General features: G+C 40.8%; 3 protein-coding genes across 6 annotated transcripts in view; 2 read left to right on the forward strand and 1 right to left on the reverse strand.

Annotated features, from left to right (window-relative positions):
• The window catches only part of cfap299 (cilia and flagella associated protein 299), a 97,725-nt gene extending 77,659 nt beyond the window's left edge, over nt 1-20,066 (forward strand). For 2 of the 4 annotated variants that reach the window (XM_085476397.1, XM_085476399.1), the window contains exons 5-6: nt 2,804-2,933; nt 19,923-20,066. In XM_085476397.1, the coding sequence (XP_085332523.1) occupies nt 2,804-2,933; nt 19,923-20,066 (274 nt within the window). Of the gene's footprint in view, nt 1-2,803; nt 2,934-5,146; nt 7,674-19,922 lie in introns of those variants that run through there. The other 2 variants (XR_014923423.1, XM_085476400.1) reach the window with 2 other exon arrangements.
• On the forward strand, nt 9,680-18,547 carry bmp3 (bone morphogenetic protein 3). The gene is made up of 3 exons (XM_085476396.1): nt 9,680-10,415; nt 11,706-12,628; nt 15,563-18,547. The coding sequence occupies exons 1-3, from the start codon at nt 10,139-10,141 to the stop codon at nt 15,752-15,754; spliced, it is 1,392 nt and encodes a 463-aa protein (XP_085332522.1). The 5' UTR covers nt 9,680-10,138; the 3' UTR covers nt 15,755-18,547.
• The window catches only part of prkg2 (protein kinase cGMP-dependent 2), a 37,047-nt gene continuing 29,961 nt past the window's right edge, over nt 18,545-25,630 (reverse strand). The window contains exons 15-19 of the mRNA XM_085476401.1: nt 24,903-25,066; nt 24,628-24,750; nt 24,323-24,385; nt 23,727-23,793; nt 18,545-22,724 (exon numbers count right to left, since the gene is read on the reverse strand). Coding sequence (XP_085332527.1) covers nt 22,629-22,724; nt 23,727-23,793; nt 24,323-24,385; nt 24,628-24,750; nt 24,903-25,066 — 513 coding nt within the window. The 3' untranslated portion in view covers nt 18,545-22,628. The remainder of the gene's footprint in view (nt 22,725-23,726; nt 23,794-24,322; nt 24,386-24,627; nt 24,751-24,902; nt 25,067-25,630) is intronic.

Genomic DNA, 25,630 nt, shown 5'->3' on the forward strand with positions numbered 1-25,630 from the left:
AGAGGGTTCTGATACAAAGCCTGCATGGAAGAAGCTGATTTGTCTCGCTGATTAACCATCTAGGGGTTGTATAACTTGAAAAAGCACCAGTTGCTACGCATTCTTCACAGCTTCACTATTACTTAGCGATAGGTTGGCAAGTGTTTGCAGTCAACAGTGTCTTCCATATCATAGTCACTGCTAACAACCATTCACAACCAGATGGGAATACTCATTTTTCCCTGCTGACCAGTGCTTGACAAATGGTTGCCAGCTGGTCTTATGAATGTGTGACTAAAGCCTAATATCACTGGATGTGGGTCATTGTGTGGTTAACATTTCTGGTCCATTGTTGAAATTTTTTTGTTTGTTAGCAAGTAAATAAGCTGAGCCAACATGGCTAATGTTGCTCATTGTTGGTGCTGTAGTGTCACAGATGAGAGGTAGAGCGAAGTGAGCATACTTTTTTTTACATTATATATATGTGTGTGTACTTACATGACATGTATTAACACTTAAAAAATGTACCTTAGAGCTTCTCAAAGTAATATCACATTTCAGAGCAATCAAATACCAATTACAGTGTGTGCAATACAAAGAACATGTTTTAATACACAAATATGTTGTAAATTAAACACGTATTAATTCCAGACCGGGCATTGTAGCTCAGTCTGGCATCATTTAAGGTTAGTTTAGCTTTTTTTTTTCTTTCTTTCTCTAAAAAAAAAGTTTAACTAATTTTGAAATTTGTGCCTTTGTTTTATTTATTTCCATGCCTGGCTCGTCTCGACTGAAAGGCTGAGCTGAAACCAAATCCAACATGGGAACAATGCAGGACTCAACTCTATCATAATGAGATGTTTTCAACTCACAAACTCTCATATTTCATGTTAACAAAGGGTAATGATCTTCCAATTTTATGGCTAAAGGATGTTAACTTGATGTTTTATTCTTTTTTTTAATCAGAAAGCGCTTTGCTTCCAAGACACTGCTTGAGAAGTGTTTCTTTGATCAATCATCTGAGAGGGTTAAATGCTACCTAAATGCATATTATGTAAAAATACTAATAAATCACAGCCTAAATTTTATGCACATGCTTATCAAATTATCCTCACCTGCAAGTCCAAACATTTTGGTTCCTTTTGCTCCATCAAAAAGTTGCATATTCTTGTTCTGCTGTATCAGAAATAGCAGAAAACTTAAAAGCAGATCAGGATCCAGTCGGATGCTGTAAATTAATCAGTCATTTATTTTGGAATTCAGACCTGTCTTTGGTTTCACTTGGTTATTAGTCCCAGCTTTACTCTAATGCCTGGCTTGGCGAACCCACAAACAGCATCCCAGAGATCAAATTGGAAACAGACTTCTCGCTATTATAAAAGTTGCATTACTCTGCAGGTTGCTTTTCTTTCTTTTCTGTAAAACAGAGTTCTTTTATAACCTGTTGTTGAATAATAATATGATAATGGTGGCTGTGAAATGCTCTGAAATCCATCAATCTTTTTTTTTATTCCTCATGGTAAGTCATGACCTCAAAGTGGTCCTTTTTCTTTATTTTAAGGCCTCCTGCTGCGTGAGCCTATAAAGAGAAATGTTCCACAAAAAAAGCAGAGGGTCGAGTAGCACGCACCACTAGAACTACGCAGCAGTCGTTTCCTCCTCATAAAGTCTTAGAAAGTCATGCAAAAAATGTTCTACTCTCATACTTTTCTTTTTTCTTTGTAACATATGAAGTCATTATTTGACAATTTAAGATAAAACGTATTACAGTGTTCTTGTCATGCAGAGATCACTCTCTGTGACTTTCCAATGCTGCTTTCAACTTTTGACTGTTTGATTCGATGATTATTTCTAGTAATGCTGCAAATATGCTGCCTAACCAATCTAAAAAAATGCCCAAATTAAAAAATTATTTACAGAGTTAGAGGAAAGATGTCATGCAGAAGAAATGGTCATGATGATTGTTTTCTGTTTGTTGTTGTTGTTTTTCATTTTAGTTCAGACCTGCATATTAGTTTTATTTTCCAAAAGAAAAGTCACGGCACTCCCCACCAAGTGCTATAAATTACCTCCTACATGCTTTAAAACTGTGTTTTAGTCACACAGGCTTAGAGACCAGTTGATGACCGCTTGACAAACGTCTTGGTCGATAGGGAAAAATTTGTATTCTCCCGCAGTACCCTCTTTGTGACCTTTTTCACCTAGTGACACCCAGCAGGTTCAGTCAACTACTCACAAGCAATCAGGAAATGCACCTTTCTTGCATAGCAATTGAGGGTTTCCAGGATGTCTCCAGGCATTTCTATGCACGGGTCTCTAGGCCTATGTGAATGAGATCTTAAGCACTATGCTTGTGCAGCTTCAAAGCAACAACAGAAGCCCAAAAGGACAGTGAGTAGAATGGAAAACACTGGTTCATAAGTTACATTCCCACACTTTGTCACTTCAAAAAGTGCCAGATGTTCTTCTGCCTTTCCAAAAAAAAATACTTCCTGAGATACCTTTGCTCCCAAAAATGATCATCACTAAAGTGGATTCAGGTGGTTTGGTGGATAATGCCAGCCCTTTTGGTTTTCTTTAAGACACTTAAACATGATGGTAGCTGTGCCATCATGTTTAAGTTGGAGTCATCTTCCACTGTCCGCACAAGCATCGGCTGCTGCCAAGATTGCAACATTTTCCAGCTGGCCTCAGGGAAAACCAGTGGTATATCAGTGCAGCAGTAACCCCATGTGATTATATAAAATCCTTATATAAAGGATATTCAAGCTTTAAATAAAATGACCCCAATCATCTTACATTTATTGTTGCCTCTTTTTTACAGCTACTACAACTGGAAGACGCAAGTGTCCACTTCCAACTCGAGCCCAAACTTTGAGGTGATTTATGACGACCCTAACGGCCTTCTCTTTAAGAACAAGAGGGACAAAAAGATTCTGAATTTGGACCCTTTGGTAGGTTTTTGTGTTGCTGTTGTTATTGTCCTGCTTTGGTTTTAAAACCTAGGGAGACAAATGGTGCTGCTAATTAGACCGGGTCACCTGTTCCATCGCAGTAAAAATGTCTCAGGGGAGCAAAAAAGGGCTTTAGGGAGAAGGCTCTTTTCTAAATTCTTTTTGCTGCACAACGGACTGCTTCTGAAAACAGATTTTGTTGTCCTTTTGGCTCAGATGACTGTGATGCACCTCCAATATCCTGATCATTTCCTCTCTTGTTACCTTTAACACCTTTTACTTTGTTGCACCATTTTAACGAACTGCAAATGTTCCAAAGAAAATCGCTTGTTTTTCAACTAGTCACAAGTTACTTCAGAGACTGCACTCTAAGGGAAGAGGTTGGGGAGACAGAGAGAGATAAAGAAATCAGTGGGAGGGAAAGATATTTGTGTTCCACCTGCACAAAGAAGGGAGGATCAAGTGGTCGAGACAGGTGCTTCCTCTACACTCAAAGGCTGACAGGGGCCCTGGAAGAATAACGACTCCCTAATGTTTTTTTCTCTCCAGTTTCCTTCTTTGCTGGGGGGTAGGGAAGTAGTTGGTGGGGCTGAACTATTTTGAAATTGCAGACAGAGCTGTGGGGACTGCGTTTTTGAGGCCAAGCGCCAAAATGGCAGCACAGTGTTCTAGCTGTGGTCGAGCACCGCCCCAACCAGGCTGTCTATTAAAAACACAAGCGAAGGCATTGGGAGCCAGACACAGCAAACCACCCGTGTGCCCAGAACCCAGCTCAGCTCAGCCCAGATTGGCTCGACATGGAGCAGCACAGAACCATCCGGCCTTTAACCCGCCATGAGCTCACTAGCTGCTCATGTGGCCTTAGAGCCACCGGAGAACCTTCCAAAATCAAAGCTCACATCAACTCATTTGGGGTGGCTTGTTTGTTTTTCTGCCTTTGTCATTCCATGACCGCTTTTCTATCCCTGCCAGAAAGTGGGTTGGGGTGGAGGGGTTGTCATTTTTCAGTTATGACAATGGCTTGATTGGCTTGGCAAAGTAAAAGTTAGAGAGAAAAAAAACCCCTTGATGCTCAAATTTGAAGAACAGGGTAAGCTGACATGAATTTAAATGTGAGTGTTAATGACAGTGTTTGGTTTCTATAACATTTGAAAAAAAAAATGCTTGGCCTTAAGCAGCATTTCCCATTATCTCTCACTGTGTCTGTGACATCAGGTTTATTGGCTTATTTTTATTGATGCTCTTTTCAACTTGCAGAGGAAGACTGTCTCAGTTATTAGGACACCCACAAGTGTGGCTTAGGTAAAAGTGTAAATTGAGTGTAATGGTTCGCTATGGTTCCGTTCCCTCCAGAAGCTTTTGACACACTTAGCCTGAAATAAATGTTCCCAGCTGGTAGTGGCTTCACATCTTAGTGGTGGGGCTGTGTCAGCTTTGACAGCCAAAGTAACACAAAACATCTTGGAAAATGAACAGTTACAGTCACTGTCAAATTATGCAGCACTTGGCCTCCCCTTTAATATACCTGCTATTATAAAGAGGTGTGCTCTAGAGATGTGCGGTTTTGTTTAATTGCTAACATACTCTCTCTGTGGCAGCTGTCACATTTTCAGTATGGTGATATTTTTAATTTAACACTGAAACTAATATTCCCATGCACTGGAAAGCTATCTTTGGTATTTCTAAAACCACAGCAACTCTGTATTTATTTGAAGATTTTAGCTTCTTTCAGCTCACAGTTTTGGTTCTAAATGATGCAGGTTTGATGCAGAAAAAAGTAATAAAGATGATGTTTAAAAAGTCTCATGAATTCACCTTTTTTGTTCTAAAAAAAACAGAAAACTTTCATAAATACAGATCATAAATTTGTACAGAAAGTCCTTAATAATGTCATAAATCAAGTGACAGGTAGGGGCCTTTTCTTATAGACTTCTATAGAATCTGACTCCTTGTCTAATGCCCCCTGCTGGCCATTAGAGAGAGTGCAGATTTTAGAGTTGTCCACATTGGCTTCACTTTTACAGACGGACGCTACATCCATCTTTTCTTATACAGCTTCTGAAAACATGTCTTGAGATCTTGAAAATTCATGAGACCAGTCGAAAACATCACAAATGTTTAGTTCTTTGCTTTGCGTTTGAATGCACGATTGTAGACTGTAGACAGCACTACCCCCAAACAAGCACCACTAACTTCTCTGTGCTGGGTTTCAGTCTGGTCCTGGCGAGGACTCCAACAGGACATTCCTGCAGTCGGACATCTACATCCATGTTGTCATCTACGACCACAACGTCAGGACAGTCTAAACTTCACAGGCCGTCGCCAACACTTGCATACATATGGCACATATTGGAGAGCACTGGAAGCCTCTAATTTGACTGAGTTGCTGTAGTTGGACCATCATTTACACTGTTCCCCTCATATCATGCATGCCATCTGGGTGGAGGTGTTGTAGTGGAGAAAAAAAGGCTTTAAACTGAGGAATCCCAGAGGATGAAGTTGATGGACTCGTGTGACAACTTGGAAGTTTCTTTGCAAATACTCCGGGGTTTTATGTCTAACTTTGGCCTTAAATTGTTGCATCCAGGTCGGGATTGACTGTGCTTTTGGCACTTACCCAAGCAAGCAGAGTTAGTTAGGGGCAAGAACCTGCTCAGAGACCCCAGGCTCGTATCATCATTTGGTCTGGCATGTTTTGGGCTGTTTGTCTAAACAAATTAAAGGCGTAAGAGCTTTGAAAGATGATGGGGGTTGCTTTCATGTCCTCCCCCAGGCTGCGGTAGCTCCAATTGGACTGGAAGAGTGGGTAATGGGCTTAAAGCATTCCGTATGTTTCCAGATGCAAGGCACACGTTACGGGACATCAAAGTGCCCTATCATTTACATATTAGTCATTCACTATGACATTTTTAAATTATTTTCTCAGAGGGCTTTTGGTAACTTAAATCCCTTTAATTTCAGGATTATTATTTGTTGTTTTTTGTAACAGTATCTAAATCTAGAAGTTGAGTCTTTATTAGTTCATAAATTTGCTTTCTGTACATTCTGCTGACTCAATGTCTCTGCATGTAGAAAATTTGGGGGGATAGCAGTAATGCTGCTTCTCAGACTTATCTACCTCTGTTTATTGTGTTTAGTCCTTTTTTGGACTAAACACGTTCACTGGGCGAGATTTAGGGTGCACCCTGGACAGGTCATCAGTCTGTCACAGGCCTAACAGAGGGACAGTCAACCACACACTCTCACATCCACACCTACAGCCAATTTGGAGTCACCAATTAACCTAACTAGCAAGTCTGAGGGTAGAAGACTACCCAGAGGACACCCGTGTAGGCACAGTGATATGCAAACTCCACACAGAGAGGCCTCAGCCAGCCAGGAGATTCAAATCAAAAACCTACCAAAGGTAAGTAACAAATAATGAACACATTAAATCTTGGTTAATTAATCCAGACATGCACGCATAAATAAATAAATGGCTAGGGGTTAGGATTGGGGTTTTATGAGTGGCTGTTCTGAACCTGTATCTGAACATTTATCTGCTGCACAGACGTGCAAGTGGTATCAATCTTTTCATCTAAATCAAATAAGCTTATTTCCTTAACTGCTTAGCCTTTAAGCTCACACTGTCACCTCCACATTTTATCTCGCCTTTATATTAATTTTCTCATTACTAATCTATCACCTGTTTTTCCCCTGAAAGTCACAAGCTTCAAACAAATTAGTTCATTCTAATACAAACGTCTAATGTTTCTCATCTGGCTTGATACCAGAGAAGCATTCCACTTGCTGCATCTGTTTGTTTTCACCGAATTGGACCCTGTTGTCCTCATTGAAATAATATGTGTGGTGACAAGGCTATTTGGGCTGTGGTTCTGTAAAAACTGGGGTTAGGGAAATGACGGTCTGGTTTGGGGTTGTTAATCATTACTGTTCTTTTGTTTTTCCTTCCCTTTTTTAAAGACGATAGGAGTTCTGGGCCTGTTTTTGTGGTTATCGTGAGCAAAGCTGGTGAAAAGTCTGATGGAGTTATAAAAGTGACACAGATGGGAATGTAGGATGTGCCTATTTTCAGTCTTTAACATGTTTTCGTGCAGTTTTATGTATTTTTTTTTATCATCTATTTGTGGTTGCTGGTGTGTAAACTGATCTTAAACTGTTTCTTTGTTTCTTGCTGAAACTACAACCTAAGTAGCAGAAGTATATTCAGACCTGGTTTCTCTGTTGACTGCCTTGTTGAACAGCATATTTAACCTGAGTGCAGGGCATGTTGTAATTGAGAAACCTTCCACCTGCCTGTCTCACTACTTGGTTATTTGTTGTTGTTTTTTCTGTTTTCAGTTTGGAGATTTTTTTGTAATTGTGTTTGGAAATGAGAAGTCAGGCAGCAAATGAACACTTCACCCTCATCTACAGCTGTTTAGGTTTACAGGCCACGGCTCATTTATGTGGCCAGGTAATGGCGATGGAACTGGCTGCTTTATTCTCTCTCCCACCCTGAAAGTTGCATCAGTCATTCCAAATACCTTCCAATGAAAACAGCAGATGTGCACAAGACGGGAAAAAGGCCATCTAAAACAAACAGGCAAACAAGTGCACTGCATCTGAAATGCATTGGTTGTTCTTTGAATGCCTTACCTCTGTAGAAAACAGCATTTAAAATGATTACTGGAATCCACCCAGATCATGTGTCTGCAAACAGGGATGATTTCACAATAAAGTCCAGGTTAAACAGTAATATTCCCCTTCATTTCCTTTATTGGGCTTTTAAGCTGTTGGGGTTTTAACTGAAGCGTTAAAACCCCTAATGTTAAAACATTAGTTAGAGGTCTGAGGTCTAATATGCACAACTTGAGTCAAAGTGGTGGATTCAGACTGCAGCAGAGGCACGATTCAGTCTTTTCTATGAAACAAGCTCAGTTTCACCTCAGTTTGTCTTTTTGTGTAGTTTTCACTCATAGATTATTGTGTTTGACATCTCATTACCTACAACCTTATGATTAATAGATTAATATTGGCATGCAGATATTACAATAACCTTGTGAATCTAGTGATAGCTGCCGACATGCAAAAATAAATTCCAAATTAAATCCTAAGCTAAATTACAGCGCTTTCACTTTCAAACACACAACCACTTTTTACCCCTCAGCCAAAAAGGCTGATGGGTTATTGTTGTCACCCGTTGGATGGGCGAGTGGGCAGCGTAGACACCCAAGTTTTTGAATGCGCTAACTTGAGAAGGATGTCACCTGTCCAAAAATACAAACCCAATAAAAATGTCTAATTAGCAGAGGTATGGCCTAGCAGACTTCTGCTGATTGGAGCCGCCTGTGTTGTTATACCTAAAAGCCTTTCTGTACAATTTTTAATGAAGGGTGAAACTATCGAGACCAAAACCAGGTTCAAAACATCTGTTTTAATGCTATAGATTTGGGAATGTTATACAAATATACGAGATTGACTCACTTTTGGGGCCAGTCTCAAGTGGCCACAAGTGGAACTGCAGTTTCTGACACTTCATGTTGGCTTTATTTTCAGAACTGACTTCGGGTGTTAACATAAAAAAAATAGAAGATTTAAACTAAATATTATAGCTGAAGTGTTGTTGGAACATTTGTTTCAATCTATAAAGTCATGGTTTTTTTGAAGTGTCTTTCAGCACAGGAGTCAATTAATTGGTTTTTCATTGGATAGTTAAATACCACGGGCACCGTTGTTAAAACTCACCAGTTCAACAGTCACGGACATACATGTTGAATTTGACCATTTGTAAGTTCCTTTACTTGAATAAGTTTTCTTTTCCTTTGACAACTGTTTTATTATTGAGGGCAGTACTACTCTTAATCACTGTCCACTTTAGGGACTGGTTTTAACTCTGGCTTACAGTTAAATCCAGAGTTGTCCAACATCCAACTTACAAAGTGCTAAATGATCAGGCCCCGTCATATCTTAAAGACCTCATATTATCTCATATCCCAATAGAGCACTTTGCTCTCTGAGTGCAGGCCTGCTTGTGGTTCCTAGAGTTTCCAAAAGTAGAATGGAAGGCAGAGCCTTCACGCTCCTCTCCTGATGCTTCTTGCTTATCTGGTAGCAGCTGAAGACGTTAAAGTCATTCAGCCTGTTGACTGCTATGAAAGACATGGCATGCTAATATTATTGCCATCAGATGTCCAAGGGCGGGGAAATGCCCTAATCATTTCCTCCCGAGTGCCCCTGAAAGAGGACCAGTGGTGGGGGGGACTGCAGGCCGACTGGGTGGGGTGTTCAAACCCCGCCTGATGGCTGTTTGGGGGGAAGGCGGGGAACAGTATGCATCCGGATCGGACTGTGATGGTACAGGATGTGTGTGCTTAACTCCATTGAACTAAACTAAGTAGGGAAGAAAGCCTTTAATGCCGACAATAAGCCGCTTCATTCAGCAGCGCGGCCCGGACGCGCAGCTCTGCGGAGTAGAAATTGCGCACGGAGGGGCTGTTCTCTGGCAGCAGTTTAGGTGTTGAAATCAGTTCAATAAACCTCTGGAATGTCGTTTAGTAAAATATTTTCACGCTCTCCGTCTCGAGTCAACCGACAAAACACGCCCCCTTCGGCTCTTGATAACGAGATAATTCGAGATAATTTGTCCCCAGGCTGAATGTGCGTAGAAGTATTTTGAACAGGAAACTCTCTCTCTCTCTCCCCCTCTCTCTCTCTGAGGGTGAGCATGTGTACGTGTGTGTGCGCAGTGTGTGTGTGTGTGTGTGTGAGAGCGAGAAAGGAGAGAGGAATACCCAGCTGGTCCCACAAGCCCTATAATACCAAGCACAACATGCTTTACCTTCAATGAAAGCTGAGACTGAGGGACGGTTGACTGCTGGACCTGAAATCAGCTTGGAGTCGGAGAGGCGCAGTTTTTCTCCTTCTGCTTTCTCACACCTCATCCTGCGCGCCGGAACCTTTTTATCATTATTATTTTTATCTTTTTACTGACTTAATTTACTGACTCAAACACATTTAGACCTGCAACTTATCAAAAGTAGAGACAACTTGGATAACGCATCTTCCTCTCTTGTTGTGACCGGTGTCAAAGGTGATGGTGTCATTTTCTTGCAGAGGACTCAGGTGATGGTATGTGTTTCTGGAGATAGGGGCCACTTTCGGAAACGTGTTAGTTTTTCCACAGCTGTTATTTTTTCGTTTGCTACGTTTCCTTTGCCTCGAACATGGCACTCTACTCTCGATTTGTGATCGTGCTGCTTTACGGATGGAGTTATTTGTGCGTTGGATTGTGCGCGATGCTGAAAACGGACAATATCCCCGAGAGACTAAAGGTGGATTTTACGCATTCGGTGGATAAAAAATACGCGACAAAAGAAGACCGGGATGCGCTTTTACAGGATACGATGACGGAGCACATGCAGATGCTTTACGCGAAGTACAACAGCGCTGGATTTCCCTTCAAGGACGGCAACACTGTTCGTAGTTTCAAAGCGCATTGGGGTATGTATCAAATGTTTTATGTATATTAAGAACACCGACTTCTACCAGCATAGAAGTCAGTGACCGGCATGCCTTTTTGATGTTATATGTTTCCATTTTGCCTCAATCAGCTTGAATCACCTGCATAGTAAAAATGCAAATCGGCACATTTTTTCCATCTATAGATGAAAAACTTAAAGTAGAAAGAACATCTATAATATTGAGTAAGTCTTATTTTATAGAGCATAATGTAAAATTCGTTAAGACCGATGCCGTTCATGTGTGCGGAGCTGAAAAAGAAATACACCTGTTGATCCAGTAATGGAAATGTGAACAACCTGTTACGCATTCCTTTTGCCAGTAAGAGTAAAAGATTCGCATCAGATGGTGGCATGCAATTTAACATAGCTTGGCCGCACAACTGTTCACACCTTCAGATTTTACTGTCAGATAGTCTTGATAAATTTTCTCTCGAGCCAGCATCTGGCAGCTGCCCAGACTGCCTGAGCTGTAGCAGCGTTTGAGTTTCCACTGCAGCGAGCGCTAATGTCCTTTCAGCTGGAGCTTTTTTTCCCCTCTTCTTCAGGTTCATTTATAGTAACTTTAATCCAATAAACCCTCAAGTGTTTACACTTCGCTGTGTTATTATCACTCGGACCATGGGGCGACCAGTTGCCACTTAGGGTTAAACTTTGTTAGATTACACTGCCTCCTGTCGCCCGGCTGCTGTATGGTATAGCATTAAAGGGCAGGTTCACCCAAATCACAAACATATTTCACGATTGATCCTCAGAAGAATTTGGCCATGCAGGAGTTTTTGGTTTTTGCTTGAAATTTCTGCTTTTATCCCAAAGCAGTGGAGATAAGTGGGAGTTTCTGCTATGCTGTTGCAAGCAATGACATGTTTAAAATGTTAAAGAAACCTTCTAAAGTACTGGTCTGTTCTTTCTTTACAGTGACAATTTTCTTTTTGATTGAAGCAATCCTCAAAATGAAAGCCTGTTAAAGCTTGGGTGAATTGTCCTGTGTCCTGCCGATCTTTAAAAATATTTTGTAATTAATGATTTTTTTAATACGTTTTTTAAAATCCCAAAATAATTCTATTGCATTAGGGTGAACAACTGTTTCATGACCTGAGCAAAAAAAGTGCACAACATAAGCCCGATGATGAAAACGCTGGACTAAAAAGAGGAAATACAAACATATAAATTATTATTACTAGCAGTAAAGTTTAGGAAAGGCCATGGTCAGTTTTGAAATGATGTGAACCGTGTTGCACTCTGTTCATGATATTACTCATTATATGCACAGGTACTATAAACAAGAAACAGCTGCAGATTTTCAACCTCACCTCCCTCACCAAATCAGAAGACATCCTGTCAGCTACTCTTCATTATTACATTGGAGACCTTCAGAACAGCACCCAGGGCTGCTCCAGGTCCAAAAGCTGCGCTCGCCATGGTCCCAGGAGGCACAGCCACATCCACATGGTCATCTGGAGCTTTGCATCTGTGGATAACAAGATGAGGACTCTTGGACATTTTCGGATCAATGTGTCCACCCTCTACAGGGACTTCATATCTTGGCAGTGGAAGGACATAACTCGTGTGGTCAACCAGGCCAAACACCACGACGAGCTGCTTATTGGGATTGAAGTGGCTTCACAAGGTTCCCAGCCGTGGAAGAAGCTCCTGTCAGACCGCTCACCCTACATCCTGGTCTATGCCAATGACTCTGCCATTTCAGAGCCTGAAAGTGTGGTAGCTACTCTCCAGAGGCCCCACTCAGTGAGAGGTGAGGGCTCCATTTCACACGGCTTCCATAAAGTGGGACTACAAGAGCAAAACGACACCGAAGGACAGCCGCAGCCCAGACACAGGCGCTCAGTGAATGTTCTCCTACCTTTGCAAAATAATGAACTTCCTGGTCCCGAGTACCCATATGAGACGACCGGCTGGGACGAGACAACTCCCTACGAACCATTTGAAAACAAACAGGCACGCCGGCCGCGTAAAAAGACACGCAAGAATCAGCGGCATAAGATGCCCTTGCTACAGTTTGATGAGCAGACGATTAAAAAGGCGCGAAAGAAGCAGTGGAACGAGCCCAGGAACTGCGCTCGGAGATACCTGAAAGTTGACTTTGCCGACATTGGATGGAGCGAATGGATTATATCGCCCAAGTCGTTTGATGCCTATTATTGCTCAGGGTCCTGCCAGTTCCCCATGCCAAAGGTGAGATTCAAAGCCCGGTAGCACCACACTATAGTGCTTTTAGACAGTACTAAAGGTGCCAAAGCAAAAAATTAGTGGGTTAGAGAAGGTAAAGCTCAGTACGGTGGCAATTATAGTATTTCTACCAATTAGCTATATGAAGAGGGAAAGCTGATCTTTGGTAGACTTCGTCATTATAGATGGGTCACTTGTGAGAGCTGGTTAAAGATGGAATTTTTTCTTTTTAAAGTGATCACAGCCTAAAATGGTAGCACTAATTCAATACTCTCTAGACAATACATCTGGGAACCTGTTTTTGTTTTTTCACAACTGAAGATTATAAATAAACCAAAAACCAATGTTTTTTTTTGTTAAATTTAGTTTTTGTTCGGTTTTGATATTAATAGTGCAGATAAAAGTTTTATGAAAGCAGTTTAGGCAACTTACAGGTGATCTGCAGGAGCAGAACTCTTTATATCCTCTACATGGGCAAAGAACCAAAGGGTGGTCCGAGGCAATAAAGTATGGCCATTAAAGATGGTGAATAATCTGCTAGCTGATTAAATTGGAGAAAACAAATCAGACCAACTGCTACGCAAGTACAAAAAACAGCGATAGCACATTTATTTCTGTCTGTAATGGAAAATTGTGATAGCTTAGCAAAGCAACATAGTTCTGCAGTATATAGATATTTAAAAAATTTGTAGTTATACATTTTGTGTCAGAGTCACTGACACGTAACCATGGAAGCCGGGTGTCATTCAGTATCGGCCAATGCTAGGCTGCACTGCTAGCCAGACTGCTAATTAACTGAACTTCCTGTCTCTACAGTTCACAGATTTAAAATCTATTTTCATTATGAAAAGAATGGGATTAACAAATGTCTCTTTAACATAGCTACAATAAATATGTGGCTAATGCTTAACCTCATCCGTTATACTGTCTCAGTTTTGAATGTTTAAGTGTTGGTCACCTGGGCTATTTTTCTCTCATTTAAACAACTGGCAATTTTCTAATATTTAAGAGCCACTAGAAACCACTCTCACTGCAATCTTATCATATTTTAAATACTGCAGAAATACGCGTGGTATTTTGCCCTAGATTCATGTGCTGTGTGAGGTTAACGTTAGCAATGCTAGCACCAGCAGCCCATCTTTACAACTTTATCATTTGCAAGTCTCAGAGTGAATTTACTAATGGTTCTGAAAGGATGATGTCTATTTAGTTGCTATAATGAAAAGCAAATAATTTGTCTATCCAAGCAGAATTTGTGGAAGGAAAGAACATTTAACCATCTCCGTACTTGCAGAAATCCTTATGGCCTCCGCTCTGGCTGCCTGACAATAGTGAAGCCCATTAGGTGGTCGTCCCCATACTTTTAAGCTAAAGTTAAATCCAGTAGCTTCTGTTTTTCCAGAGTAACTTTTTTGAAAACCATTTCTTTACATGGTGATTATTAATGATTCCTTATGACGCAGTCCTAAATGACAGTCATGTCTGCATAAGCAAATGATAAGAATAGTTGAAAGTTAGAGCCATCAGTTTCTATACCAGCAGTGTACATTATTGGCTTGGCTTGGCGACCCCTGTAAGAATTGTTTGGCTCTGTAACTAAAGACTGCAGACATTAGTCTTTAACTTTTTTTTTTTTTTTTGCAGTATGGTATACATTATGTAAATAGGACGGGCTACATTCAGATAGCAGTCTCTTTACTGCTTTGCATTAATTTAACATGGGGAAAATCAACCTCAGGGGTCCCTGCTATCTTTCTGTTTTATATAACAGGCAACAGTGGCAAGCCTTATGTCATTGGCTTTGATCTTCAACAGCAGGGTTAAAGTAGTTACAGTAGTTGTGCAGATAGTTCTTCATGCTTTTATCTTCAGATTGTATCTTTGTCTTTAAAGATGCACATCAGATGTAAATCTGGATTTAGCCCAAGCAGTCCTACTATATTAAACTTGCAGTAATAGTGAAGCTACAGATGTCATCTAACATGCTTAGTAAGAAAACCGGCGTCCTCATAAACAGCTGGTTGACCTCCTCATCAAAATTCAATAAAAATGTTATTACCTAAAACAAACCAAGTATCTTGAATGAAGTATCTACAGAGGATAACGTTAAGCCTTTACACAGAAGATGGAAAGAAGTGAGAGACACAAAAAACATCTGCCTGATGTTAAACATCAACTTCCCTTTTAGCTCGTGGCACCGGTGATAAGATAACCACGCAGGTATTTTAAACATGGCCGGAATGCACGAGCTACATCCACTTAATTCATTAAGTCGGAGTCACAGGTCTTTGTAGTCGGAGGTAATTAGTCCCAGAAGTAGAGCCTAGGGCTTTTAAGGCAGCCGCCTCCCTCTCCTGCAGCTTTTCTGCTCAGCCTGTGCAGAAAACGTTGTCTCGTTTGTCAGGTTGAAGTTTTAGAAGCTTCTAAATAGCCATGATTAAAAGGGTGCACTTTTTTTTTTCCTGTGGAGTGGTGTGGGAAGACTTCTATCGCTTACTAGTTCCTGTTGAGAATGAAGCAGCTGTGCAGGTGAACTGCTGGGCGTGTAGAACTTAAATTCAGACCCACAGACCCTTCGGCCAATGCTGCATGCTAGTTGCACTGAATAATATTGCTATGCCCTTGACAAATAAGATTATATATGATCTTAAATGGCAAATAGGAAAACTACATGTGCAGAACTTCAGCAACAAGTAAAGTTTGATATTGTTGAATTGGTTATACATTTGGGGACGTTTTGAATGTCTTTTTTCTGCTTTCAAATATGTTCGGTAGAAGGAAAAATAAATGTACGTGTGAATATTTGCTATCACTCTGGGTTTCTGTGACTCTGGAAAACAAGGCCCAGCTTGTTAGAAACATGTCCTGTTGGCTCATCAAAAGTTCATAACTGTTTAACTTTTACTTTAAAATGACATTTATTTGCTCTTTTTTTTTAAGGCTCTGAAGCCATCTAACCACGCCACCATCCAGAGCATAGTGCGGGCGGTGGGCGTCATCCCAGGCATCCCCGAGCCGTGCTGTGTCCCCGAGAAAATGTCTTCCCTCAGCATCCTTTTCTTTGACGAGGACAAGAATGTGGTGCTGAAAGTCTACCCCAACATGACAGTAGATTCCTGCGCCTGTAGATAGTTTCTTTTTCCTCCCAGGCCTCATCGCACACACCTCGTGTCATAAAGAGAAGTAACAAACAAACAAACAAAAAACCCCACATACAGCCATAAAGACGGTCTCTTCTCCTGTTCCTGCAGTCATACACTCACTCAGATACAAATATCAAGTGAATACAACTTCCCTTTTGCACTGGAGGAGAGCACCGCCTGTTGTTCCAGGTGACGATGTGACTGTCAGTGGGAAGAAATGGATCACGTGAGTTATCCTAGTAAAAGTTGTATTTTAAACGTATTTATCATCGCTGCTCAGTTATCAGTTGGGCGACGGCAGGGTGGATGCGATCATAAACCCACTATCAAGGCATACAAACACCAGCTGAGGCATAAAAGAGACAAAAACTGAAGGAAAATATTCACTTTTCAGGAAAAACCAAAAAGATCTTCATTTCAGCTGGTGCCCGTGGAAGGGCGAGGTGGTTGTACTCATCTTTCTCTCCTTCACAGCTTGAAGTTGTCACCTCCAGGTCACCTCTGCTCGCATTTGCATGGTTTTTGTTACTATGTGTAAGTATTTATGTCTGTACTATCACTGTGTTATTCACCATACGAGAATTTATTGTATCATTTTTTGGCTTGGCTGCTATAAAGGGTTATATTAGATTCCAAAGCCAGAATTGTGACGTAGACTTTTAGGTTGCTTTACATATTTATGTTTAACTCTGTTGTTGTACAGAACCAACATTTTTTTTAGAGTTTATTATAGGTGGAAGAGTAAGCTACATTCATATGGTCTCCTCATTAACAGGGACATTCTGAGGCATGTTTTGCTTCTCCAAGAAAATGAAAAAGCTTCATGAGTAAACCTCGTAGGTGAGGCCAGATTAACTTGTTAGCATGAGGCCAGAACTGCAAAAATTAATGCTCAGTGAGAGGCAGCTGAAGGAGAAATATGTTTTTGACATACTCTTCTGTTAGAAACTGATGGAAAGTGTTGCGTGAGGTCTCGGAGGTGGAGGTGGATAAAATTTCTGAAAAAGTAATTTGGGTGCCTTTAAAACCCAGCAGAAGATGGATTTTTGCAGGGGTGCAACTTCTGCTGGGACGTTTTTCTTCTCTGCGAAGCTCCGCTTCAAACTCAGTTACGTTCTGATCAGTTTCATGAAAACACCAGTATTACTGAGGACCAGAAACATGTCGGGCTGCACTGTAGGCATTTGGGGGGAAGAGCTTTAGGACGGGCTGACAGCTTTAAGCCATTCATTCGTACAAATTGGTAGATGGCTTAAAATAAATGAACACTCCAACTATCAGGTCAAAATGAACTTTTTTCAGTGTTAAATTGAGCACAATTTGCAGTAAACTGCCTGCTACCAAACTTGGCAAATTAAGTTTTTATGATTCATTTAAATACTCTCCTCCCAAAATTTTATTCTCACAGGAAAAAATACATATGCAAGTTTTTCTTTTTTACCTGTTTCCCCCCCCAAAAAACTTCTTGAAGGTATAGGATATTGAAAGGTACCGCTACTCTGACTTTTACTTGGATTTCAGTTTCACCTTTGTGCTGTTTTTCAGCTTCAGGAAAAACAGAAAAGTGGTACTTGGTGCAAGCTACTAGCATCAGCTGGGTACAGTGGTGGCAGTAGAAAAAATGAGATGAAGCAAAAACAAGCTGTGCATTATTATGTCCTTTCTGTTATTCACGTTTTGAGCAATATGACCGTCATTATTATTACTGTGTATTATTCTACAGAGTGGGTTTTACATAAATCATTAGAGGGTGTGTTATTCGAGTCAGATCAGCTACAAACAACAGGCACACCTGGAGGAGCAGTTAACATGTCGTAACCTTGCCTTGAGTTGTGCGTTATTGTCACAGTTCATAAAACCAAATATTTATTCAGAGCAAGTAGACGTAATTATAGCAGCGTTTTTTGTTTTTTTTTTCTATACACTTGTACATTGCCTTTGTATATAGCTCACTCTACTACAATGATGCGTCTTTGAGATAGAAGTGCCTTTTTGAATGGGTGGATTTCTGCTTCACAAAAAGTTCGAGTTGATTCATCGTGAAGCTCAAGTCAAAGCAAGCAGCTGAGTATTTTTCTTATGGTACAAAATAGGCTCCAGAGTGAACATAGCGCGTATTCTTTTGTGGAATTTATTCTCAAATGTATTTCAAACCATTTTGATAATCCAGAGACATTTATTTTGTGTCAATACCCGAGGGCAGATTGTGTAACTTTCTATATTTTGTACTGACACGTTTTACAGTTTGTGCTTCCTCGTTTTGTGCCGACACGATTTTTAGAAATGCATGTTATAGAATGAAGTGGCTTCCTCCGTTGGTGCCAGTACAACTTTGCAGATGTGACGACTGCTGACGCGTCACTTTTTGGATCCTTGCTTTTTCTGCATTTGTGACTCAACTTTCCGAGTATGAATCGGCGCAGTCATCTACAGCGCAGCGCATCGACCTTTACTTCACTGTTTCATCTTCTCGTGTAAATGTTGTGCTGTAGGTTAAACAAAGAAATGCCTGTACAATAAGCTTCATAAAATATATTTGTATATGGAAAAGGCCTTTAACATGCATCTATTTATTTTCTCTATGTTGCATATCTTGTAAAGGTGTGGTCTGGGAAAGGGGGGGCCGAAGCTCAGAAATGTCGATGGTCTTTATATCTGCGATGGACATTTGTCACTACTGACTAAAAGTGTGGTGAACTGTTTAAAGGTCTCCCTCCTCTGAGCTCGGACCCTCCTTCCAAAGCATTCAAAGAAATGAATAAAAGTATGCAAGAACAAAATCTATCAAGACTTTTATTGTATTTAATTTTTGTCAACCTTTGGTTATGAAATGCTGTATCCCATTTTAAAACAAAGAAAAATACTTAAAGTTCATGTATTTTCTCCCTCTGTACCTCCTGAAAATAACACAAAATCTGTTTCTGAGGTACAAGTACCAAAATTCAAAGGTATATCTGTATGTACAGGGATGTTTGTGTGCTCCCTTTTTATTAGATTATTTACTTTTTGTTCATATACAGTGTATATATATTTTTTCAGGATCGCGTCAGACAAAGGCAGGTATAGATACAGTGTAGCACATTATGTGTGCTGATTAGCAATCCAGTTAAGTTCAATCACTTTGTCTTCAACCACTTTAAAGTGTTAAAGTCAGCTATGTAGCTGCCTCCCCACATATCTGTTATTACACTATAACATTTGATTAAGAACTTTCGAACATATTCATAAAATTCAAAAGCTTTGCCTGATTTATATTTGGCCAATCGCATAAGGTCATCTTCTCAGTCATCTTCCAGCGTGGCTGCTATTTTTAGATCCCTCCCCGGATGTCCAGTTCTGACAAATTTCACTGTCCGTGCTGCGATTTCTCACCAACCTCAGACTTCTGCTTCCAGCTGACCCAGATTTTGTATCTCGCACTGTCACGGCTGATGAGAGCTGGGTCTGCAGGTACAGCTTAGCAGGTTTTTAGCTGTCCAGTTTGAGTGCAAAGTACACTCGACAGATTTGCTTTTCTAAAAGGTTGAAGCACACCCACTGAAGGGTTGAGGAATCACCATTTTGACGCAGTGGAATAAATCCAGCACATACCAGAGGTACAATTACATAATGGGACTTCCTCTGAGAGAATAGCAGCCACGCTGAAAATGGTCCAAAGTTGCACAACAAGGTGAGAATGGATCAAACTTTTATTGATCCGTTCTCATAACTTTATGATCACACCCCGTGGGCTTGCTGGCCTAAACTGTACTAAGGTAAACATGTAGCAACGTGTGAGAGCTTGTAGATGTAACACAAGAGTGTGAAACATTTTTAAAAGTGAAAACAAAACTTAAAATGTTTTCTACATTTTATCTTACAGGCCCGTGAATTTTGCATCATATTTACCTTCATAAAACTGCACTTTCACTCATGATACATTTCCATTTTTTGTGATGAGAATCTTCTGATTACAATGCAAGACATCATGAGTCATTTAAATAAACCAACAACTTCCACTCTCACGCACAGACCACTAGCTTCATTTGTCAGAGAGAGCTCCGCTGACTGCCATTAACCAAAATGCCTCTGCTTTTACCATCAGATCTGCCTCTGCAGTAATGACAGTAGAATTTGTGAATTCAACGTCTAAATCCACCTCCGGTTTTCCATTGCAGCAACAAGTGGGCCACTGTAGGACGGCCCACATCTCTGAGTGTGATCCAACCACAGGTAAGACCTCTTTAGGGCTGTTGAAAGGAAAAGGAAATATCTGCTGTGGACTAGAACCTCCAGATCAGCCCAAAGGAAATTGGAGTTAATGCCACTTTACTAATAAAATGAAAAAGTTCAAATGTTAAACCGATCTGTTTGAAGGGATTGTGTAAATGCAGTTAAAAAACTCTGTCCTGAAACAGCACTGCTCCTCCAAACTCACACATACATTCACCAATCAGAGGACACATTTACAATATACATGATATTTACAAATTCACTCACCCGTTTTTTTTTAAGGTTTATATAAAGGAGCAAGTAGGTTAGATTGTATAAACTGTGTATTTCGGATGCTTGTGCTTTATATTATTGAGTATATACACAGAGACGTGGTACCTCAAATGTTTAAAATGGAAAACACACCAATTTAAACCCCAGGTTCCTCAGAATCACCTCACAGTAAACCCTAAACATATTCTGCTCACTTCGGCCTCTGCTGTTCCTCCTCACATCATCAACGGCTCAAACGTGTCTCCGGCTCAGGAAGCCCACCGCGAGACGCTCACACTTTATGATTCAAGTGGAGAGAAGGTGTTCCTGTCTTTGTTTGTCATCTGTGACAAAAGTGAAGAGGCTGTGAGGATAACACAGTTGGCACAAGGAGCTACAGATGCTTCATGGATGTTTCTGTTGGGGTTCATATCCAGCGTGTGTTGGTTTTCAATGCAGTGTCATCTCCTCAAATTCCCTTTAGCTGTTAGAAATAAAGGCCGCATCGATGTTTCTGAAGTAAAAGAGCAATTAGGGAATTGAAAATAAGAATAGTATGACGTATGGCAAAGAATGCTGAGCTGAATAAACTCTTGGTCCCTCCAAAGCAATCGGTTATGAAGCTCGATGACACCATCCGAGTGTTTCTGGACCATCCATAAAATGTACTGTGCCTGAGGGCAAACTTAAAAAAGCTTGAGCTGTACCCAATAACTTCAGGAAATCAAAAACTACAAACACGGCAGTGAATCATTTCTGTAATTTCTGCATGTCTGTAGTTACTCTAATGTGATGTTAGCACAATAAATTTTGTTTTTACTGTTTTTTGTGGGTATTACCAACTGGAAAGCTACCCTGAAATGCCCACATTGCCACTGGGAGATGTTTTTAAGAAAACAGTGCACGTTCAGGATTGGTTAAAGTGCACGTTCTCTTTCACCAGCTCTAAAATAACTCACAGGGTTACTGTGCTTTACAGAGGGGCTCAAACTTCCACAAGGGGACAGTTACATGGAGGAGTTTATTCCCAGTCACAGTGCTGGCTGTTATCACTTCCCATGTGTTTATATCGCCCTATTGCATGGGATCAACTCTCCTGTAGTTTTGGTTAGTTTCCTGCCCCTCCCTGAGGCTGGTTCTGCTTCTCTACCTCATGTGATCTTTGAGGTTCTCTCCGTAATACTGTAGGGTCTTTAGCTTATAATGTAATGAGTCTTGAGATGACAACTGTTGTGAACTGGGCCTATATAAATAAAAATAAACATTTTAATTGAATATGGGGTGGAGGTGTTTATCCAGCACACCACCCTGGTGCAGCACATATCAGCAGCAGATTATAGAGAAGCTCATTAATGTTTATAATAGCATTATTATGGACTCCTAGTGTATCCCAATACCCGGTTCCAGGCTGACGGCTTCATAACGAGCTGTTTAACTCTGCAGTGAGCCGATGAAGCAGTTTGTGTGGCATTTTTGTTACCGAGTGTCTGCGGCTGCACGAGGTGTTGAACTGATAATATGGCTTGTGACTCCCAGTTGCTGATGAGTGTACGTCATATAGAAGGTATAGAAAGAATTTTATCCTACTGTGATGCTAACCTTACTTATTCTAACTATGAGAACCTGTTATATTCCACAGTAATACCACAAATTGAGCTAGTTGATTCTGTGCAGCCACAGTAGCCCTGAGTGTCCTCTTAGCCCACTAACATTAGCCAGCTAAGGAGTGTTAACTTACCTGACTTAATGTGATTCAACACAAATATTAGAAATCTTTCTTTTTTGTTGCATAACGGGGCTACATCTGAAGTTTTGTCTGGGTTAACGATTAATACATTAATCCTGTATGTCAAGCTAGGCAGCTTCATGCTAATTAATGTGACACTGAGCACCATTAACCAGAACCTTCTGTTTTGTTGGCATTAATAAAATCCTTTCTGGTAATGTTCTTAATCTGCTTCTGGCAAATGTCTTGGTGGTGGCCCGACTGCTCTGAGGTAAAAGCTTTTGCATTTCACATCCAGTTTTGTTCGAATGTTGAACGCTGACACGGCTGTTGGAGCAGCTTAAAACTGTTCTGAATCGCTTCGATTTTTCTCGACATCTTTGTCAAAAATAGTGTGAAACAGAGAGTAAAAGAAAAGTCAAGCAGTAAACCTTTACACCTTTGAAGGCTTCCATTCAAATGTGCACATGTTGTATGAAGATGCAGGAGCAATACGGGTTTACCTTTTGGTAATATCCCATTTTCAATTATCTGTCAATCTGTGACAATCATAAAGCTGCTAAACCATGGCTGAGGTGATGTAAAGTCACCTGTAAGTCCACTTTTGCTGTTAGATTTTAGTTGTTAATGTGTGCAGTGGAAGGAAAATGTTGGAAAGATGGAGGAGAAGCCCTCAGAAGTCCATGTCCCAACCAGACAGCTCATCAGGAGGACTGTCATCATCTGGAGGGTAGCTGTCGAAGTAACTGTGATCTGTTGGTCCTGTAAGCTATGGAGCAAAGGAAGGAAGAGGAGAGAGAGATGGTTAGCAAAGCATTGAGTTGGTCTGAAATCAAATAGTAACAACTGATGGGGCAACAAAATTCAACATGGCATTTTTAAGGTTAATACAAATTCCCTTTGGGGTTGTGTCAGGAAGGGCAGCTGGAATAAAACTTAAATCAAATGTGGAGCTACTTGCTGTGGTGACCCCTCGTGATAAATCACTACACATGAGCGGGGGACACTGGTTTCCTTTTCCAATGTGGAACAGTATAAAGTGTGCAGGAGGCAGAAAGCATGATGGCCATGTCTTGCTGAGAATTCACCTGACAGTTACCTCCTTTATCCTTATTAAGCCCATTTTTCCACAACAGGAGCTATAAGACATTGGGTGTGCGTTCATAACACACACGTAAGGGTAAGAAGGAAGAAATGCCTGCTGTGGGACAGGTATTTCTGTGCTGGAAGAAAGCTCCTCGGGCTCTACACTGACTGGCTAAAGTCAGATAAGCAACTACAGTAAGGTTTTTGGGGAAATCAAGCAATCAGCACTTGCTAGATCAAGAAAAGCAGAACAAATGGAAACTGGATGAAAAATAAATCTGAACTCCATCAAAGTTCCTGAGAGATTTTACAGAGACAGGAGGAGGCTGGAAGAAAGAGCTAGAAGTGAACTAAAGATTGGCAGCGGTGCTGGTGTAAATGAAGTGGTGAATCTGACAAATTGCTCTGGGAGCTGCCTCATCCTGTCTGCTGTAGCTGCTTTTATCTTTTGTCCCGGCCTTCACACTGAAGTGCAGCTCAGACAACAAAAGGAGAGACGGAGACAGCCGAAGTGACGTCGGGACGCTTGACTTTTAAAAAGTCCCGCGATCATTGTTTCAGCCGGCTAATATGCCTACAGGTCTCCTGCACACTTTAAACAGCAAACAGATATTTTGTTCTGAAAGTTTAATCACGCTTCAGTCATGACGTGGAACTACAAGTTACAAGTTTGATCACAGCTTACTTCTCTTTTCAGTGGCGATGGTAACGTCCTTGCCTTCAGCCCCTCCCAGTTGAAGCCATTAAACCACCTTCAGATACATTAGAGAAAACACACATCTGTAAGTGTATTTATCTTCTCACATTTACATATATGAGTTTGACTCTGTCAGAACAAACGCAAAGTAGGAAACGTCCCAATTTAAAGTTTGAACAGTGATTCGAGTGGTTGTTAAATGTCACTTGTTCTGGATCAAGAACTCTTTCTGTACATTTTACTTGGACTTTGACTTCTATTCCTGGCTCAGTATGGAAAATGAGAACTAGGTCAGCATCACGTTTAAGAACAACATATCAATCCCTGCATTATGAGTATATATTGTTTCCTGTAATGCGGTAGCCTCATGCTGTCTTTGTAAAGGAAAAAGGCAAGTGGCAAGTTCAATCATTTGATAAGCCTTGACGATGTTTGCATCCGACTGCTCTTGCACACTGTTCAGTGATTATCTAATTGTAAAGGCTATGAACCACGAGCCTTCATCCATAATGTTCAATCAGTGCTAATTTGTGGAACTAATCTTCCCGCTGAGATCCACAACAAATGAGTCAGTTCCTACTTACCTGTGCTTCTTAATATCAGTTATTCCATTTTTGAGATTACCCAGTCGCTCTGAGGGGTTCCGCCTATAAAACAGATCAAAGTCAGGAAATTAACTCTTCACCAAATTACTGTGCTAGTTCCAAGATGGTTGGGTTATGTTTTCCTGCTCTGTTGTTTAGAGCTTGAAGAAAACTGTTTAATGTACCTGGGTGTCAGGTATACTGAGCACATCAGCCATCATCAGACTCTGTCCTGAAAATCTGAATCGAGAATTTTGTGTCTACTTAAGCTTCAGGTATGTCGGCCTGTGCATGTGAGTGTGTACCTGCATAGCTTGCGTATGAGGTCCTCCGGTCTCTTTGTTATCTTCTTCGGGAAGTCCATCTTCTCAATGCCTCTCAAGATGAAAGTGTACGTCATCATCTGGTCAATTCCTGAGAACGGAGGACTGTGGAGTGAAGAAAAAATCGGCAGATATTCAGCAAGCTTTTAGCAGTACTTTGTGTAAAAATGACTGCAGGTCAGTGGGCAGAGTGAAGTGGATGAGTGAAAGGATGATCTTGCTGCAGATCGGAATCACAGAAGAACGCGTGCTCTAACCTGCCGGTAAGAAGCTCAAACACCAGGATGCCCAAAGACCAAAAATCCACACTGAAGTTGTGGCCTTTGTTGAGGATGATCTCTGGTGCCACATACTCTGGAGTGCCACAGAAGGTCCAAGTCTTCTGGCCACATCTGATCTTCTTGGCAAAGCCAAAGTCGACCTGGAAAAGGAGAGTTTAGTCTTTAAAGAGATGTTTACTGTCAGCCTGTCAGCATACAAGTATACAGTAATGTTGAAACTTTTAAAAGTCCTCTGGGGAGCCTTTAAGGCTTTTCCACAAAAATACCTGCCTACATTAAAAGCCTTACTCTTTAAGAAACCACTGTGCTGCTTATGTCTGCTTAGATGCCATAAAACATCCTGACGTCTAAGCAGTTTTATCAGACACATGAAAAAGAAACCAATCAACAAAAAATGTGTTATGTGACATGAATTTCTCCCTAATTCATTGTTTTCTTATCCATCCTACTTACTGTATCCATAACTAGCTTGTCATAGCATTTGTTCACTGCCCTGCTGGGTCAGCAGACGTGATGTTCATGTGTAATGAAGCTATAATGTTGTGACGCTGTCAAAGTTTGATTTGCTTTCAGTAAATGTGCCAGTAACCACTAAAACTGTAGTTACAGTGCTCCCCCTTTCTTTTAGTAGCCCTTTTAATTGCTTACTACCAAACTATTTAAACTATACTTCATACTGCATGCACTGGTGCACGTTATTAAGA

Source organism: Copadichromis virginalis, linkage group LG12 (genome assembly GCF_057382275.1).
Source record: "Copadichromis virginalis isolate Kocher_CV1m ecotype Utaka linkage group LG12, C_Virginalis_male_GT1.1, whole genome shotgun sequence".
NCBI classification, from domain to species: Eukaryota; Metazoa; Chordata; class Actinopteri; order Cichliformes; family Cichlidae; genus Copadichromis; species Copadichromis virginalis.